The 20,404-nt window shown below is 38.2% G+C and overlaps 1 protein-coding gene across 1 annotated transcript in view; it reads right to left on the bottom strand.

The window, feature by feature from the left end:
* Positions 1-3,792: 3,792 nt before the first annotated feature.
* LOC150109770 (uncharacterized) overlaps positions 3,793-20,404 on the bottom strand; it is a 149,571-nt gene continuing 132,959 nt past the window's right edge. Inside the window, exon 5 of the mRNA XM_090409124.1 lies at positions 3,793-6,204. Coding sequence (XP_090265250.1) covers positions 5,967-6,204 — 238 coding nt within the window. The 3' untranslated portion in view covers positions 3,793-5,966. The remainder of the gene's footprint in view (positions 6,205-20,404) is intronic.

Genomic DNA, 20,404 nt, shown 5'->3' with positions numbered 1-20,404 from the left:
TTAACCAAGTGAAAGAACTCCCCAGTGTCCACCCTATAACGGCCTCAAAATAGCTTAAAAGTCTCTATCATATCACCTCTCCTTTTTCTATCCATCAAACTCTGAAGTCCACATTTCCTCAGAACTAACACTGTACAGTCCTGAAACCATCTTTGTTATCCTCATCTCTACCCTTTCACACTTAATTTATTTCCTTCAGATCCTAGGGACCAAATTTGAAAACAATAATTGAAGTGTGCTCTGATCAGGGTCTTATGCAATGGAATGATAACTCTTTTTATCTCTTCAGGTCACCATCCACATTATTACAGCAATCCTCTGAATTTCTGATTGAAATTCAGGGAGCAATATATGCTCCCTGAATTTCAGTTTTCTATCAATCATCACCAACAGATCTCTTGTCTCTGCTACTTCTTCCAGTACAGCTCTTCCAATTGAGTATGCAGTCTCCTATTGATGTACCGAAAACTTCAAGACCACATTTTGCTGCATTAACCGATACCCCCAGTCATTTGGCCATCTATCTAGTTTATTCAAATCCTCTTGCAGGGCTGCCACATCTGTACTATTACTGATATCCCTTCTCAGCTTCACATCTACAAACAACTGAATATCCCCTTGCAATCCAATGACAGTCATTGACATAAAGGTTAAACAATACATGTCCCAGTACTGAGCCCTGTGGAACCCCATTTGTAACCTTCTGCCTCCTTGATATTGCCCCACCATACATATGAGAGAGCCAATCCTGAATCCAGTTGACTAACCCAACACCTAAACCCATGTGCTGCACCTTAAATATAAACTTATCATGTGCATCATGTTAAATGCCTTTGCAAAATCAAAGAAAATGGCAGTATATGCTTTTCACTCATCAATTGCTTGTCATTATAAAAAGCAATCATATTAATAAAGCAAGAGTGCCTCTTAACAAATCCGTGTTGATTCTCACATAACATTACCCTCATCTGCCCAATGGTGTATATGGTCCCACGTTAATTTCTCCAAGACCTTAACTGCTGATGGCACACAAACCAGCCTATAATTAGACACTTCCAGTTTACTACTACTGCCCTTATGCAATGGCACTATCTTACCTTCCTTCCATTCCTTGGGTTCCTTTCCCATAACCAGACTTTCATTGAAAAGCCAGGTCAATGGAGCTGTCAGTTCTTTAGCACATTCTCTCAAAACCCATGCTGAAATACCAACCAATCCCACAATTTTACTGCCATCTGGAGCACTCAGTATTTGGAACACAGTGTCCTCCTGCACTTCTAAACCTCGAACCTGCCCTATTCCTCTAGTATTAAAACTTACTTCTCCAGGATGAAATACTCCAATAAAGTGTTCACTGAACAACTCCAGTGTCCACTGCATCAGTCACTCTGTTCCCATTTTTATCCTACAATGTCATTCTTCCACAATCATTTCTCCTCCTACTAGCCATATACAGCTAAAAACTTTCCTAGGATTTTTTTTGAATCTTAATGCCAATCTCTTCTCATATTCTAGTTTTGCCTTCCTCACCATATTCTTCATGCATCTGCTCTCCATATGTCTCTTCCATAATCTCTTTTTCACTTGCAGTTCCTGTTTGATATTGTTTATCATCCATTTTACACCAAATTGTGTTCTCTTCTTCACTCGTGGAATACAGCTTACTGTTGCTGCCGAGAAATATTCCATCACATTTTCCCAAGCACTAATGATATTCCTGCCTTCCAATTCCACCCTCCATGGAACCACCCCAAGTTAATATCTAAGACTATTATAATCAACCGCCTTATAATTTCACATACATTCCCCTTTCTTCGATACTCCTGCAATAGGAGTATCAAAGAAAAGGGAAAATATGTGGTCACTCTCTCCAACTTGGAAGGGGAGGAAGATGTCATCTCAGCTATTACCAGCTCTTCTGATGCTATGATCAAATCCAAAACCCTTGAATCTCTTGTTCCCTCTATTACATGTTTCCTAAGACATTTGTCCCTCAAGAATTCTAGAAATTCCATTCCCTTATGACAACATGAATTTTCTTCCCAGCTCATACTACTGTAGTTAAAATCTCCCATAACAAGCATTCTTCTTCCACTTTCATGCTCAACTGTCTAAACATCTCCTGCTCTCCACCCTCTGTCCTTCTTGGTTTGTTGCAACACCCCACTAAATATCCTGTCTTTCCCCCTCTACCTCACACCATATGCTTTCAAAACCATTAGTGTCACTGCCGTCCAAAGCATCCACTCTTAGAGGACACGTCATCACTTATAAGCAGTACTCCAACACAACACATTTTCCCTTTCTATCCTGTCAAAATATGCTGTACCCTGCTACTTCTGTTCCTGTTATTATATCTTCCATCAACCACATCTCAGATATCCCAATAATCTTTGGGCAAGCTGATGCTAGCCACCAATTCATCATCTTTATTCCAGATACTCCTGGCATTAGTATAAAAATGTCATTGCTTCTATATCTATCATTATCCCCTCCAGACTCTGTGTTACTTGATGTTGTCCCCCTTTCTCCAAGAGGCCACTCCTGCTATCATCCACCCTGGGAATTCTAGTTTCCCGGCATTGACACACCAACTCGTTCAGAAAATAGCCATCTTTCTAGATGCCTACATCCTTCCTCATTCAAATGCAAGCCGTCTCTCGCATACAGTTCCTTTTTGTTCTCAAATGCCCTCCAAGCATCCACATATTCGAATCCTCTCTTCTGTCATATTCTGGCTATTCTACTATTCATTATTACTGCTCTTCTGCTCAGCTCGTCACTATCATACCTGGGCAACACACACAATCTTTCCTCTCTGCATTTTCTTTTGTACAACCTCAAGCAAAAATCTCACATCTCTAGCCACCTGATTTACATTGCCTCTCAAGTCTTTTGTGCCCACCATCATAATCATCTCATCCACCTTTTCACCCCACATAATTGCCATAGCCACACTTTCTATCGTTACTTCAGGTACACTCCTCGGGCATCCTATCTTGCTCGAGTCCAAATACATCACAGCTCTTACCACTCTGTTCTTTGATTGCTCACCTGCATCCCTCACTCTCTCCTCTAACTCTTTCACTGTGTTCCCCTATTACTTGCTGTCCTGGCATTAGCACTGGTTCTAGCACTCCCTCACATTCTTTTCATTCTTTCTTTCTGACTGTATCCATTCTCTCCTCTTCTATCATTCCACATACCTCTCTCTTTCTCTCTCTTCTGTTTCTATTCTCTCCTCTTTTATCATTCATTAACTAACTTTTTCTCTCTCTCTCTCCCCTTCATCTTGCATTCATCTCTTCCATTTGCCTAATCTCATCTTTCATACAGTTCATCTCATTTCTGAGATATTCCACCTCCTCTTTCAGCTCATCTATCTCTCTCTCTCTCTACAAGCTATCTCGCCATTCATCCTCCAAATCACTACCATCTCCAAAAACTTCATAATCATTCAAGCCATCCACACTCCCCAGTCTTTATTTTTCATTCATATTTCGCTCATTATTCTCACCTTCTACCACACTACTCGTCTCTTGAGATTCTCCAGCCTTGCTGCAACGAGGCTGGTTATCATAATATCAAAGTCACTAAGTTCCTCCATTGCCTACGTCTTGCACATATACACACTCCTCCTTCTCTCATCCGCCACATATCCAACGCAAAATTTTTAATTAAAGTTCCTGTAGTCAGTGACTTGAACTCAAGGTCTATCTTGGGACGGTTTAGCAGTGAAGAGTGCAAACACCACTTCTACTATGAGAAATAAAACAGTCAGTTTGTTTTTATTTTAATAGGAAACAAACAGTTACATTCAATGATAACAAAATACAAATTTTCTTCTTGTATTTGATTACAAAGGAAACAAAAACAAGCTAAGTATTAATACAGTAACATTGTTCCAAGGCATTCAGAGTCACAAAAACATTCTTCTGAAGCAATAGACATGTTCTGAATATTTGTAGTTGTTGCACTGCCAATGCAACAGAATACAGAACACTATCAAAATTATATAGCCACTTTATTTGAATCTCAAAACCACCTCCTAAGAGGAACAGCTATTCTCTTTTTTCAGATAGCTTATATTATATGCAACTATTTCATCATACATTGAGACTGGAATGCCAACTGCTTATTTCTTAATATTGAAGACAGTCAACAACTCCGCTTTTGAGAAAAAGAATGAACCTGAATACTGACAGAATTAAAATTCTGTCAGCTGTTATGCTTCAAATTGCCTAATTTCATTCAGCAATCTGACTGTGCCAATCAGCTCAATTGTAGTCTTCAGATGGCTGATAGCACATGATAATATATGAACAGAAATTTTCCACTTGTTATTATAAAATATTTAATGTAACTGAATATGAATTTAAAATCAAATGTATGACAAGGCATTTAATTATTGAGTTTTAGAAATACAAAGTTAAGGAATGGTAAATTTCTAAAATAGATGCAGCTGAGATATTTGAATGCAATCGTATGCCACACTGTAAAGTTGCAGAAACTGAATTATCCCTGGCACATTCCCCAAAATAACCCAGGTCACAAGGTATTGTTAAAGGCATATTTAACACATTCAATGGTCCCTCTATTTAAGTTTTTGGTCCCCCCTATTTAAGTTTTTGGTCCCCATTGATTTTTGAGAAAAAAAATTGTATTACATAATGAAGATTATAAATATATTTTAGTAAATAAAAAAAAATTAAATGCATTTATGCATACTACAATACTTTTTTAATTTAAGAATTTTAATATTAAAATAAAGTGGTGTAACATCTTAATATATCTGCTTGCCTTAAGTACTAATGTAAGCAATTTTTAAATACTATAAGGAAATAGCAAATTATCTAATAGTAGTATCAGATATCAGGAGCCACATGAAATATTTTGTTTCAGAAATAATTAGTTAGTGGTAAATTTAAAATTAACATTACAGCCATTTCCCATCATCCTTGAATTTTATATATTATCTGTAAGTTACATGTTTTAAAATCTTTGCTTATCTGTTGTTGTAGAGGAAAAATTACATTTTCCTGAAGAAACAAAAACTTGAAAAGAGAATTGCTGTAAATATGCTAAAATGCATGAAGAAAGATTACAGAATGTTGCCAATCTCAGATTGCAATGTATTATGTTATATGTTAGAATTGCACCCAGGCATTATATCCTAGGAGAAGGAAGTTAGCCTTTCTTATATTCAGACTACTTGCACCAATAAAGATGTGGATGTAACAAAGTTGATATTTCACTTTTACAAAAAGTGTTAGCTGATAAGTTCTTGAGTCTTAGAGTATGCTGTTATGATAGTTTAAACATGTGTCACTACAGCAACAAGACTAAGGCATAATAAAGAGAAAATGAAGGATTTGGGACTAATCCTTTTCATGATCTTCTTGATGTCATGCGAGTTTAAGGTTTTAAAATTCATACAGAGTTGCACAGCTTGACTATCAAGAGTAAATGGTTCTCCAGAGAAACTAACAAACAACAAGACATTAACCATCCACTTGGAGCCAGTATGATACTCTTAAGTTGGGAATGAGATGTTCTGGGATGAAGTACCAGATCAAAATGATGGTATATTACCCTTAATATTCAACTCAGCAACTGGAATAGTTTTTGTTACAAACTGGGAAGACCACTGAAGTCTCAAGTTGAGAAATAAACTAGTCAAAATTAACAGATTCAATAGAATTTAAAAAGATAAACAAGAAAACAAAAAGTATAAACTGGAATGGAGTGGTACCACTTATATATAAAGTAGATCCACCTATACACTCAGATCCTAAGACTTGTCTGGAAGCACTTGCCTTATTAAAATCTGTCTAAATGATGAAGTGCTCAGTTCCATTGTTACCCTCCAGCAGGAGAGTATAACAATATTTCACTCTGGATGGATTGAAGTGTCTGCAGTTTTCAACTATAGATGAGAAAGCAAGTTCTGTTGGCACTAACAGGTATCAGAATCGGATTCCTCTCAACAGATATTGCCCCAATAGTAATAGCACTAGCAATAGGAATTGCACCATTACATGGCCTGATGAGTTACAATGAACTGAATCATGTTGATATTCAGCACAGCGGGATATCATAGGTCCTCCTGCTTTTTCCACAATCTGCTCACCCAATTCTGCTGCCTCAGCACTGCATTTGGCAAGAACGGCAGTTTTGGTGCAATGTTTGTATCCATTGAACAGACTAGAAAAAAGAAAAAGGGAAAAATAAATTTGATGGAAAAATACTGTTTAAAGGATATACAAATAAATACTGAATCATTACATGATGCATAATCTCACTCAATTATCAAACCACAGCAAATTACATTTAATTTTTTTTAATATTTTTTTTTCTATTTGGTCAAGCAGATAACACTCCACACACACCAACCAATAGCTTATGTATCAAACCATTATGCAAATAAATGTATGTAAAAATCTTCAGGTGATAAATGTAAATGGTTTTCATTCTAATGTTGAAAACCCAATAAAATGTTTCTTAAGAAAATCCTATTTTGAAATGAAAATAATGCTAAAATTTCTGAATTTTTAATTGTTATTCTATTTCTAATGTTCTAAACTACTCAGCTTGCTTTTGAGGCAATATATAATAAGGCATAGGGATTGCATAAGAAAAAGTCAGATTAATGGAAGGATACTGCCACATAGCCTTTAACCACCTAACCGGTCATTATGGATGAAACACAGATCCTCATAAGTTTCGTATCCATCATATAAGGTATTACAATTTTAATATGCACTTTGCATCCATGATAACCTTGATATCCATAGATGTCTTGGCCAATTGTGTGGTTAAGGAACGCAAGAAGCCAACAGTGACTTCTAACCTAACATCCAATCTCATCTTCACATGAGGTGTCCACTTAATTGGTATCACTGGGTACCAAAGGAACAAGAATGGGCTAGCAATTTTTCACCAAGTCAACCAAACATGATGATACAACAAGATGAAATTTCATGTTGGCTGAAATGTTGCCCATTGCATGCAAAAATCTTCCCAAGTCACAGCTGTTTTTGCCCTAGTTCTCTGGCAAAATCATATCACCTTCAATTCGTCTGGCAAAATGTCAAAAGAATTGCAGGTAGGAAGCATCGTTATAAGGGGATATTGGAAGGAAAGAAATTGACTAGCAGAAGACAAAAGAAATACTATGTTGGAATAATTTGTGTTACTGAGATAAAGGAGACTGTAGTTATTATTATTAGAGGTAAGCTCCTGCTAAACAGTAAATATAGGATGTTCAATTCAAGCAACAGTGAGGGCATTAAATACCAAACATGAGACAAACATCTTGATTGACAGCCAATTTAAAAAAGTTATGGAGACTTACTTCAAAATAGGGAATTGGACAATGAAACTTATTTGTATCTATTGAATCATTATGTATTTAGCATTTATATATATATATATATATATATATATATATATATATATATATATTATATATATATAGCATCTAGTTTAGTAGTTCCTTAGCAGTAAGAAATGATGGAGGCCGCAGCTGCAATCACAAATGGCATGTCAACAAATACTCTGCCATTTAAGAACTCTATTATACATAACATAATAAAGGACTTTGTGGCATGCAGTGCTTGCGGCATGTATGCGTCCCGGGAATTTGACATGTGGCGGGTGAGATAAGGGGAATTGTGTATATGCACAAAATGTAGGCAATGGGAGGAATTTAGTGAATTAAATATTTGAATAACCAACTTAGTTGCATCAGGGACAGGAAATGAGAGAGTAATGTATGATAGGAGAGAAAGACAAGCAAAACATGAATGAGAAAATAAGAGTCGGGAGTGTGAAATGCTTCAATGACTGAAGTTTCAGAGATGGTCTTGATTGGGAGAATGAATAGCAAGTAAAAGTGACTAAACTTGCAGAGAGGAGGTGGAATGTCTTGTGAACAAGATGAAATTAGGAGAATGGAAGATATGAATGCAAGGCAAATCAGAGTAAGAGAGTTTTGGGAATGATAGAAGAGAAGAATATAAGACGCAGGCCAGGATAGTTAACTAGTATGGTGAGGAAGGCAAAACTGGAATATGAGAAGAGATTGGCACTAAGATTCAAAGAAAACCTTAGGAAATTTTTTAGTCATATGACCAGTAGGAGAAGAAATGATTGTGGAAGAATGACACTGCAGGATAAAAATGGGAATAGAGTGACTGATGCAGAGGACATAGTGGAGTTGTTCAATGAACACTCTATTGGAGTATTTCATCCTGCAGAAGAAGGTTGATACTAGAGGGATAGGGAAGGTTCAGGGTGAGGTACAAGAGGAGAGTGTGTTCCAAATACTGAGTATGCTGGATATCAGTAAAGCTGTGGGACTGGATGATATTTCACCACAGATTTTGAGAGAATGTGCTAAAGAATAGACAGCTCTGATGACCTGGCTCTTCAATAAAAGTCTAGCTGTGGGAAAGGTACCGAAGGAATGGAAGCAAGGTATGATAGTGCTACTGTACAAGGATGGTAGCAGGCTTGAAGTGTCTAATTATAGGCCAGTTTGTGTTTCATGAGTGGTTGTTAAGGTCTTGGAGAAATTAGTGAGGGACTATATATAGCATTGGGCAGATAAGGGTAATGTTATCTGTGAGAACCAGCATAGATTTTTTTTAAGGATTGCTTTAGTAACATGATTACCTTTTATGATAAAGTGACAAGAGCAGTTGATGAGGGAAAGGCATATACTGCCATTTTTTTGGATTTTGCAAAAGTATTTGACAGGGTGCCACATAAGCCGATATTTAAGTTGCAGCACATGGATTTAAATGTCAGGTTAGTCAAATAGATTCAGGAATGGCTGTCTGATAGGTATCACAGAGTAGTGTATGGTGGGGCAATATCAAGGAAGCAGAAGGGTACAAGCGGGGTTCCACGGGGCTCAGTACTTGGACCTGTATTGTTTAACCTTTATATCATAAATGCATTGTCAATAGATTACAAGGGGGTATTCAGTTGTTTGCAGATGATGTGAAGCTGGGAAGGGTTATCGGCAATAGTACAGATGTGGCAGCCCTGCAAGAGGATTTGAATAAACTAGACAGATAGCCAAATGAATGGGGGTGTCGGTTTAATGCAAGAAAATGTCGTCTTGAAGTTTGGGATCCATTGATTTGAGGATGCATATTCAATTGGAGAAGCTATACTGAAGGAAGACAAGAGATCTGGGGGTGATGATTGATAGAAAACAAATTCAGGGAGCATATTGCAAATGTGGTGAAGGAAACCCAGAGGATTGCTGCAACACTGAGAAGGATGCTGATCTGCAGAGATAAAAGAGTTATCATTCCATTGTATAAGACCCTCATCAGACTACACTTAGACTATTAATCTCAAATTTGGTCTGCAGGATTTGAAGGGGATAATTAACTGTGGAAAGGGTACAGAGGCAGATAACAAAGATGGTTTCAGGCCTGTACAATGTCAGTTATGAGGATCGACTGAGGGAATATGGACTGCAGAGTTTGGTAGATAGAAGGAGAGGTGATGTGATCGAGACTTTTAAAGTGTTGAGAGGCAGTTACAGGGTAGACATTGGGGAGTTATTTCACTTCATAGAATGGCAGGAAGGAGCGATGACAAGGGGCCATCCCTGGAAGTTAAGAAAGGAAGCTGTGAGCAAGAGGACGAGGAGTGGTTGTGCATGGAGGGTGACTGAACCTTGGAATGCATTGCCTGAGAGAGTGATTAGAGGAAGAATGGTCAATGAGTGGCATGATAGACTGTGTTTCCTATGAACCTCCCACGATGAGTCTTTTGACTCCATGGATGCCCAAATAATAATAATTAATGATGATGGTAAATGGCTTATTATTATTGTTATCATTATGAGTCGCAAAATCTATTGTGGTAGGCCCAACCTAGGCAACAGTCTATTATACCACACCTTGAACTCATTCACCATCTGTGCTCTGATTGCTTTATCAGCAATGAATTCCATGATTCAACTACCCTCAACTGTAAAGGAACCACTGTCAACCCTCTTGTTCATAATTCCTTTTGCAACTTCCAGTGATGGCCTCTTTTCCTCAAGATCTTTTAAATATCTCAATCCTATCAATGATAGGATTGAGATATTTAAACCTTTCTTCTATTAATGAAACTCTGCAATCCACATTCCCTCAGTCTATCCTCATGACTAACATTGTACAGTCCTGTTATCATTTTAGTTATCCAACCCTGGTCTGCAGTCTGCAGGAGAATAACTTAATTCCAGGATTAAGTTATTCTCTTCAAATCCTGGGGACCAAACCTGAGAACAATAGTCCAGGAGTGATCATCTGATCAGAGCTTTAGAGTCATAACTCTTTTATCACTGTTAGTCAGTGTCCTTCTCAGTATTGCAGCAATCCTCTAAGTCACCTTCACCACTCTGCAATGGATCCTAAATGCATCAGATCCAGTTACAAATGGAAGTCTTACCACCTCCATTTGTAACTTCCAGTGATGATCCCTTGTTCTTGCCCCGTCCTTTTCATCTAGCATACAAAAGAATTCCCCAGTGTACATTTTTCCCCAGAATTCCCCATTCAACTCTAAATATCTTTCATAAGTTTAAAATTACCTCTTCTCCTTCTAATGATGAAATTCTGCAGTCTGCATGGCTTCATAGTATATACTCATAACTACTAATTTGGTCACTAGGACTTGAAGGGGATAAATTAATCTTAGACAGTATTCCAAGACAGATAACAAAAATGATATCAGGAATGTACAATGTCTAAGATTAATTTATTCCCTTCAAGTCCTGGTGACTAAATATAAGAACAATAATCCATGTGGATGATCAGGACTTTCTACAATGGAACCACAACTCTTCTATCTCTGCTGGTCAGTGTCCTAATTATTGCAGCAATTTCCTGAAATTCAGGCCTCTATCAGTTATCACTCCCAGATCCCTTTCCTTCCCTACTTCCTCCAGTACAGTTCCTCCAACAGAGTATGCAGCCTCTCATCAGTATTTCCCAAACTTCAAGACTTGACATTTACCTGCATGAAATTGATATCCCCATTTATTTGCCCATCTGTCCAGTTTATTCAAATCCTCTTGCAGGACTGCTACATCTGCACTATTACTAATAACCCTTCCCAGCTCCACATCATCTGCAAACAACAATATCACCCCCCTGCATTCCACTGACAATGTCATTGATGTAAAGGTTAAAAAATACACGTCCCAGTACTGAGCCCTGTTGGACCTCACTTGTAACCTTCTGCCCCCTTGATACTGCTCTTGCATACACAATTCTCTGATACTTATGAGATAGCCAATCCTGAATCCTGTTCACTAACCTGATATCTAAACCCATGTACTACAACTTAAATATCAGCTTATCATGTACCCTGTCAAATGCCTTAGTAAGGTGGGTCCAAAAAAATGGCAGCCATATGTGTTTCCCTCATCAACTGTTCTTGTCACTTTATAAAGGCAGTCAGATTACTAAAAGAAGCGCACCCCTTCACAAATCCACACTGATTCTCATAAATAACATTACCCTTATTTTCCTGATGCTGTATATGATCCCTCACTAATTTCTCCAAGATCTTAATAACTACTGATAAAATACAAACTGATCTATAGTTTGACACTTCCAGTCTGCTACCACCCTTATGCAGTGATGCTATCTTACCCTCCTTCCATTCATCGAGTTCCTTTCCCATGGCCAGAGATTCATTGAAAATGCAGGCCAACAGAGCTGTCAGTTCTTTAGCACATTTTTCAAAACCTGTTGCAAAATTCCATTCAGTCCATGCTTTATTGATGACATCCAGAGAACTCAGTTTTTGAAACGCACTCTCTTCTTGCACCTCTAAACCTCAAACCTTCCCTACCCCTCTAATATTAAATCCCACTTCTCCAGGATGAAATACCCCATTAAGTGTTCATTTAACAACTCCACTATGTCCTTTGCAGCAGTCACTATTCCTATTTTTATCGAACAGTGACATACTTCCACAATCAATTCTCCTCCTACTTGTCACAGCAAAAAAAAATTCCTTAGGATTTTCTTACCATACTAGTCATTCTCCTGGCCTGAGTCTTATGTTTCTTCATGCATCTGCTCCATGCCACCACCTTCCTTACATCTCTTCCATAACTTCTTTTTTACCTGCAGTTCCTGTTTGATGTTGCTTGTCATCCATTCTACACCAAATTGTGTTATCTTCTTCAATCACAGTATACAGCTTGCTATTGCTGCTAATAAATATTCCTTCACTAGTTCCCAAGCATTAATGATATCTTGTTCTTCTAATTTCTCTCTCAGTGGAACTGCCCCAAGTCGATATCTAAGACTTCCAAGTCAAAACCACACGTTCACTCTCTTCAACTGGGACAGAGATGCCACCTTAGTTATAATCAGCTCTTCTCATGCTATGACCAAATCTAAAACTCTTGAACCCTGTGTTCCTTCTACTGCATGTTGCCTAAGACATTTATCCCTCAAGAATTCCAGAAATTTCATTCTGTTATTACTGCATGCAGTTTCTTCTTCCCAATTTATACTGCTGTAGTTAAAATCTCCCATAACAATCATTCTTCTTACACTTGTCGACCTCAACTGCCTAAACATCTCCTTCTCTTCATCCTCTATACTCCCTGGCTTGTATGAACACCCCACTAAATATCCTGTCTTGCCCATCTCTACTTAACACCATATGCTTTCAAAACAATTAGTGCCATTGCCCTCCAAATCTTCCACTCTGAGAGGACATAAGTCACTTATCATTAACAGTACTCCATCACCATGTTTTCCCTTCTTATCCTGTCAAAAAATGCTACACGCTCCTACTTCTATTCCTGTCAGAATATCATCTTCCATCAACTATGTCTCAGAGATCCCAATAATCTTTGGACAGGCTGATGCTATCAGTGCCATCAATTCATCTCTGTTATTCAAGGTACTCCTGGCATTAGTAAAAGAATCAAGGGCACTGTCACTGTTTCTATACCTATCATTATCCCTCCAGACTCCACTGGATTCAGCATTACCTGATGTATCCCCCCCCTTCTCCCAAGCATCTATTCTCACAAGAGGTACCCCTGCTACCAGAAATTTCTCTGATAATTTTACTTTCCCTGCATTGTTCAGAGAACAGCATTCTCTCCAGATATCTACAGCCTTTCTCAAGAGACAACTTACCTCCAAGTAAGTTGTCTCTTGCATACAGTTCCTCAGAGGGTGCTACATGATAGCTGATATTTAAGTTACATCACGAGGGTTTATATGAGAAATTAGTTGCATATTGACTTTGATAGATAGCAGAGAGTTGTGTATCAGGAAGTGGCATAAGGAGGCATTATATCAATGACATTGTCTCAATGGATTGCAAGGAATACAGAGGGTATTCAGTTGTTTGCAGATAATGTGAAGCTTGGCTAAGGTTATTAGTAATAATGCTGATGAGGTAACTCTTCAGGAGGATTTCAATAAGTTGGACAGAAGTGCAAATAAATGAGGATATCAGTTTAATGCAAGTAAATGTAAGGGTTGAAGTTTGGGATCTTTTGATGGGAGGCTTTATACTCTGTTGGAGTAACTGTACTAAAGGAAGTGAAGGAGACAAGAGACCTTAAAGAGATGATTGATAGAAACTTGAAGTTTAGGAGCCATATTGCAAAGTGGTGAAAGACATTCTCAGAGGACTGCAATACAGAGAAGGATACTAACCTGCAGAGATAAGAGTTGTCATTCCACTTTATAAAGCCCTTATCAGACCACACTTGGACTGTTATGCCCAAATTTGGTCTGCAGGATTTGAAGGGGATAAATTAACCATGGAAAGAGTGCAGAAACAGATAACAAAGATGGTATCAGAACTGTCTAAAGTTATGAAGATAGGCTGAGGGAATGTGGACTACAGAATTTGGTAGATAGAAGACTTAACTGCTGAGAGCTAGTTACAGAGTTGACACTGGGGAGTTCTTTCATCTACCTAGTGCAATATACAATCTCACTAATTTCTCCAAAAACTTAACTACTGATGAACTAAAGACTGGTCTATAGTTTGGCATTTTTATTCTACTATTGCCCTTATGTAATAACACTATCTTACCCTCCTCCACTCCTTGGGCATCTTTCCTGTGTCCTAACATTCATTGAAGAACCAGGTCAATAGACCTGTCAGTTCTTTAGTGCATTCTCTGAAAACCCATGGTAAACCCCCATCCAGTCCTATTACTTTATTGACACCCAGATTACTCAGTATTTGAAAAATATTCTCTTGCACTTCAAAACCTTGAACTTGCCAAATCCATCTAGTAAAACCTAATCCTCCAGGACAAAATATCTTAAAAAGGTGTTAACTGAACAATTCCACCGAGTCTTATGCATCAGTCACAATACTACCATCTTTGTGTGACAATGCCATTCTCCAATAATCATTCCTCCTCCTACTGGCCACATAATGAAAGTATTCTTTAACATTTTCTTTGGATCTTGAGGGCCAATCTCTTCTCAAATTCTAGTTTCACCTTCCTTACCATACTAGTCACTCTCCTGGCCTGAGTATTATATTCTTCATGCATCTGCTCTCCATCCCCTCTTATATCTCTTCTAAAATCTCTTATTCACCTGCAGTTCCTGCTATTATTTTGTTTGCATCCATTTTGCACCAAATTGTGTTCTCTTTTTTGCTCAAAGTATAAAACTTGCCATTGCTGATAATAAATATGTCTTTGCCAGTTCTCAAATACTGATGATATATCACCATTCCAATTCCTCCATTCATGAAATGGCCCCAATCCAATTTCTAAGATGATTATAACCACCTGACTTATAATTCCACATACATTCCCTTCTCTTTGATACTCTTGCATGTGTTTTCATTCTCCAAGTCAAAGTTACATGGTCACACTCTCCAACCAGTGGCAAAGATGCCATCTTAGTTACAATCAGATGTTATGATGCTATGACAAAATTCAAAACTCTTGAACCGCATGTTCTTTCTACTACATGTTTGTCCCTGATTAATTTCAGTAATTACATTTCCTTACTACTACAACTTTGTGCAGTTTCCTCTTCTCAGTTTATACTACTGTAGTTAAAAGCTCCCATAACAATTTTTTTTTTTTGCACTCACCATGCTTAACTGCCTAAACATCTCCTGCTCTTCACCCATTTATATTCCCTGGCTTATAGCAACATACCACTGAACATTCTGTGCAGTCCACCTCACCCTATATGTCTCACAAAAGCTTGGGATTGCCCTTGAAATCATTCACTCTGAGAGGACACAACTCGTTCCTTATTACCAGTTAGATGTTGCAACTTACTTTGCTTTTCCTATTCTGCTGAAATATGCTATACCCTGCTACTTCTATTCTTATCAGTATGTCATCTTCCATCAACCATATCTCACTGATCTCAATAATCTGACCCTTAGGACAGGCTGAGGCTATTAGTGCCATCTCCTTTATTCTTGATACTCTTAGCATTAGTAAAAAAAAAAGAATCATCAATGTGTTACCCATCATTATTCTTTCCAGACTTCACTGGATCTAGAATCTGCATCACACGATTTGTTCTCACTTCCCTGAGCTACCATTCCCATCCTCTGATAATTCTAGTTTCCCTGCCCTGGTCTCACTTGTTCAGAGAACAAGATTCTTTCCTGATGCCTATGTCTTTCCTTATTCAAATGAAAGTCATCTAATTCTTACAGTTCCTTTCTGTCTTCAAATGCATTCCAAGCACCCACATAATGGCTGACCTGGTTGGCTGAGTGATTAGCATATCCACTCTCCAGCCAAAAGGCTGTGGGTTCGAATCCCACCATGGGCATGGATGTTTGCGATTGTCTCTGAAAATACTAGTGGTGATAGTGGTGGGCAGTAGATGGCATTGGTGTAGATCAGGGTTTCTCAAACTTTTCCTATGACGGAACACTTCACAAATCCTGAAATTTTCATGGAACACCTTGGTTAGAGTTGAGCATCATCGGACTCGTATTCAATGTAAAGCTAAGCGTACACTATCGCCGTAGCAGTTGGCATCGCAAAAATGCAACATCGTACACTACAAGCGTGTCGGGCCGCATCACATCACATTGACCTTACTTGTGACTGCACATTTCCTAGAATAGATACCTCCCGACTTCACTCGCACTTGGAGTTGTCAACAACCGTGTACGGCTGAGTCAAAGCCAGCACATGCTGACCTTAAGCACAATCCACATGCAAAGAGAGGAGCACCTGATTTGCAAACATGTTTGAATTTGTCGCAGTATTTAAAACCATTCCAGGTTCATATTAATTTTTATAATTTTTCAAGGAACACATTAACTTTCTGCAGAACACCAGTGTTCTGTGGAACATAGTTTGGGAAATGCTGCTGTAGATGATGCGGTTCGCTGTAGTTGGTAGATTGAGTGGGGAAGACGGAGAGTTGTAGAGTAGGTGCCCTCCCTCGATGAGTCTTTGGACTCCCTGGAGATGCTATGTAATAGTAATAATAACTGGGTAACACACTATTATTGTCCCTCTCTGTTGTACAACCTCAAGCATGAACCTCGGATCTCTTGATGCCCAATTCACACTGCCTCTGAAGTTATTTGAATCCACCATCACAATCGTCTCATTCACTCCATCTCACTTAATTTCCAATAAACACTCCTCTAATAACTAGACAGTGTAAGCCTCCAACCGAGCACTCCTCTTGTTGTATCTTGCACTTCACAGATTATCAAAACCTCCATATATCACAACTGTTATTACTCTGTTCTATTCAGGACATGAAGCACTCTTATGTTAAAAGATGGTTAACACCATGTTTTAACATAAAAATATGCACAAATTCATATTGAGAAATGATGCAAGGGGGGAAAAAGGAAAGGTCTTATTGATTCTCTTATGACATCTTTATGCTATATCAGGTGTTACAAGAGTATACAGGGTTTAAAACTAGAAGTGTTTGCCAATTAGTTTTAAATATATATGTAGAAAGTTTTTTTAACTTGGGTATATTATGTATTTTTATCACAAAAGTGATTTTATATAAACTTACTTTTTAATCCTGTTTCCCAAATAAGCAAACAGACTAGTAGGTCAAGTTTGCACCTGCACGTAGTGCCAGTCTGAGGTAACTCATGGTAAAGGTGGATTAAGCTCCAATCACTTTCCTTAGTATTTTTCCCCTAATGTAAAGCACATTCCCTTGCAGAGATATATGATGGTATGCATTAAAGGCAATGGTCAGGTGCAAACTTCCACTACTTGTCTGTTAGCTTACTTGGGAAACAGAATTAAAAACCAAGTTTATATAAAATTACTTTGCATCTTAAATACATAATATACCCAAGTTAAAAAACTTTCTACGTCTATCTCTCATCCTGAGATTTTATTTAATAAGGTCAAAGCACCTTGTGGCAACTTGTTTAGGTAAAATTCATAAGTTCTGCATTACTTCAACCTTAGCATTTTCAGGTCTGGCTCCCACTAACAAGACCTGAATAAAGGTCGAAACTGGTATGGATAGTGATCATACATCTCTGCAAGGGGATGTGCTTTACATTAGGGGAAAAATACTAAGGAAAGTGATCGGATCTTAATCCACCTTTACCATGAGTTACCTTAGACTGGTACTACATTACCACGAGTTGCTTAAGACTTGCACTACGTGCAGGTGCAAACTTGTCCTACTTGTCTGTTTGCTTAGTTGGGAAATAGGATTGAAAACCAAGTTTATATAAAATTACTTGGTATCTTGAATATTATATATATATATACACACACACATACGAGGGTGGTCTGAAAAGTTCTTGGCCTCAACCATAGATGGCAATGCTATCGGCATGCTTTTTTTTTTCCTAAGTTGATACATCTGTCATAAGCGTTCATGTGAAATTACAGGTCATTCTATCAAGTTTATAGGGGAAAAATTTATGGAAGCAAAAGTGGTTTGACTTTAAGCTCTGATAGACAGAGCTGAAACTCAAATTAAATAATCTGGTGAAAGGCATCATCAGTTTTCTAGCATGTTCTCATAGTATGCAAACTGATAGCCCATCTAATCCCACAACCTCATTCTCATCATGATTCGCTAATATTTTATACGACTTATCTTTGTTTTGATATCATCCCTATTACTGCATTATCTCTACCTGAATGATGTACGAGGGTGGTCTGAAAAGCTCTCGGCCTCGACCATACATGTTGACATTGTCGGCAAGATTTTTTTTCTAAGTTGAGACATCTGTCATAAGTATCCGTGTGAAATTGCATGTCATTCTGCGAAGTAGTTTGTTTTATACAGCTGTCTGAAGCAAAAGTGTTGTCTGTATCCCTTGGAATGGATAAGCTTGATGAGTATCGTGCGGTTATAAAATTCTTTGTAAAAGAAGGTTTAACGTCAAAAGAAATTCATTCGAAGTTCAGAAAAGTTCATGGGCACTCGTCCCCTTCATTTTCAACAATTAAGAAATGGGCTGCCGAGATTAAACATGGCCGCACCAGCCTTGAAGATGATGATCCACGTGAAGGACATCCAAAAAAGTGTAATAACACATTGATCAAGCGCACAATATGGTATTGGATGACCGGCCAGTTAAAGTGCATGAAACTGCCGAGACTATAGGCATTTCAAAAGAACGTGTAGGATATATTTTGCATGAAGAATTGCACATGAAAAAACTTTGCGCAAGATGGATGCCACGCTTGCTCACAGCATATCAAAAACGCACTCGCACGAAAATTTCTGAACAGTGCTTGGAGTGTTTTAACAAGACTAAAACTGATTTTGTGCATCGATGTATTACTATGGATGAGACTAGGATTCACCATTATCCAAACAGTGGACAGAAGCCAGCTGTTCAGTGCCAAAGAAGACAAAGTCAGTTCCATCAGCAGGAAAGGTCATTGGTGTTTAGGGATGCTAAAGGCATTTTGTTTATTAATTATCTTGAAAAGGGTAAGAAAATAAGTGGGGAATATTATTCCAATCTTTTAACCAGACTAGACAAAAAAATTCATGAGAAAAGACCCGGTTTGTAGAAGAAAAAAGTCATCTTTCATCAGGACAATGCACCTGCCCACAAAGGTGTTTCGACAATGTGAAAATTAAGGGATCTGTCCTATGAATTGTTGGAATCCACCCTATTCCCCAGATTTGGCTCCCTTTGACTTCTATCTCTTCCCAAAACAAACTCTTCCTAGCTGGTCACCATTTTTCTTCAAATCACGAGGTGTTTGCAGCTGTAGAGAGGTATGCAGATTCTGAGAACCACTACAGGGATGGGATAATGGTGCTGGAGCATTGCTGGAATAAATGTATTAGTCTTAAGGGAGATTATGTTGAAAACTAAAAATAATTTTGAAATTATAAATTCGTTTTTTCATTGTTAGACCAAGAACTTTTCAGACCACTCTAGTATGTATGTATGTATTAAAAAAAAAAAAAAAAAAAAAATCAGCTAACGCCTTTTTATTCCCGTATATACGGGAGTAGGCGAGGCCATTTAGCCCTATCTAACTTTTGGAGACTGAGTGGGCAATTCAATCTCCACTGGTACCCAATCAGAGACAGATGGCCCAAGGCTATCACTAATTAAGCGGTACACAGTGAAGAGAGACGGCTCAAATGTGCCGCCATCTCGTGGTCTCTAACCCTAACACAATATATTTTTAATGTCTGAAATAATGTGGGTTCTACGGTCGATTTTCTTGAGTTTCCGGGAGGAAAAACCCGAGTTTCCGGGAGGAAAAACCTGCTTGCCCGTGCCAGAGATCGACTAACTCGGGAACCGGTCGAAAAAAGGCTTAGAAAAATTTCCTCTAGTCGCCGACTAGACTCGAAACCAAGACTTCCTTCGTGCGGCCTAGCGCGGTGGTGTGCAAACGCCACATCCACTGGGCTACACAGGCTCCTGTATGTATATACATATATAAAAAATCATAATTTTACTGACTAGGAACACCAAGATAAAGCAAGATAAAAACTTTAAAACACAACTAGTTTCATCGGAATGCCGACTTCTTCAGGCATACAAATTATCACAAACTGGAAAACGGCAAGATAAAACATGGACTTCTCATAAAAAAAGTTAGGAATAACAACAGTCAAATCTGAACTGGCATCCACGTGGCAGGTCTAGCGTGAGGCGTTAGTGAGTGGGAACTATCTCGGGAGCGCCAGAATTGAATTACTGTGCTGTGTGAGTCAGCTAAGCTATAACTTAAATTGCCATTCATGTGTGAGGGGTATAGAACTATTTCTTTTGATTCTAAGATGCGTTTTTCTAGTTCATCAGCGCATTTATGGATATTAGTAGTACGATTCCCGTCTATCTGGTGTTGACACTCTTCTAAATTAGAGTTGGCAGAGAAAAGGACATGACTGGAGAGGGAGCTTGTGATAATTTGTACACCTGAAGA

Source organism: Typopeltis vanoorti, chromosome 1 (assembly GCF_054136105.1).
Source record: "Typopeltis vanoorti isolate ZY-2024b chromosome 1, IOZ_Tvanoo_1.0, whole genome shotgun sequence".
Taxonomy (NCBI): Eukaryota; Metazoa; Arthropoda; class Arachnida; order Uropygi; family Thelyphonidae; genus Typopeltis; species Typopeltis vanoorti.
Note: the sequence above shows the minus strand (reverse complement) of the source record. Positions and strands in the feature narration are given on the sequence as shown.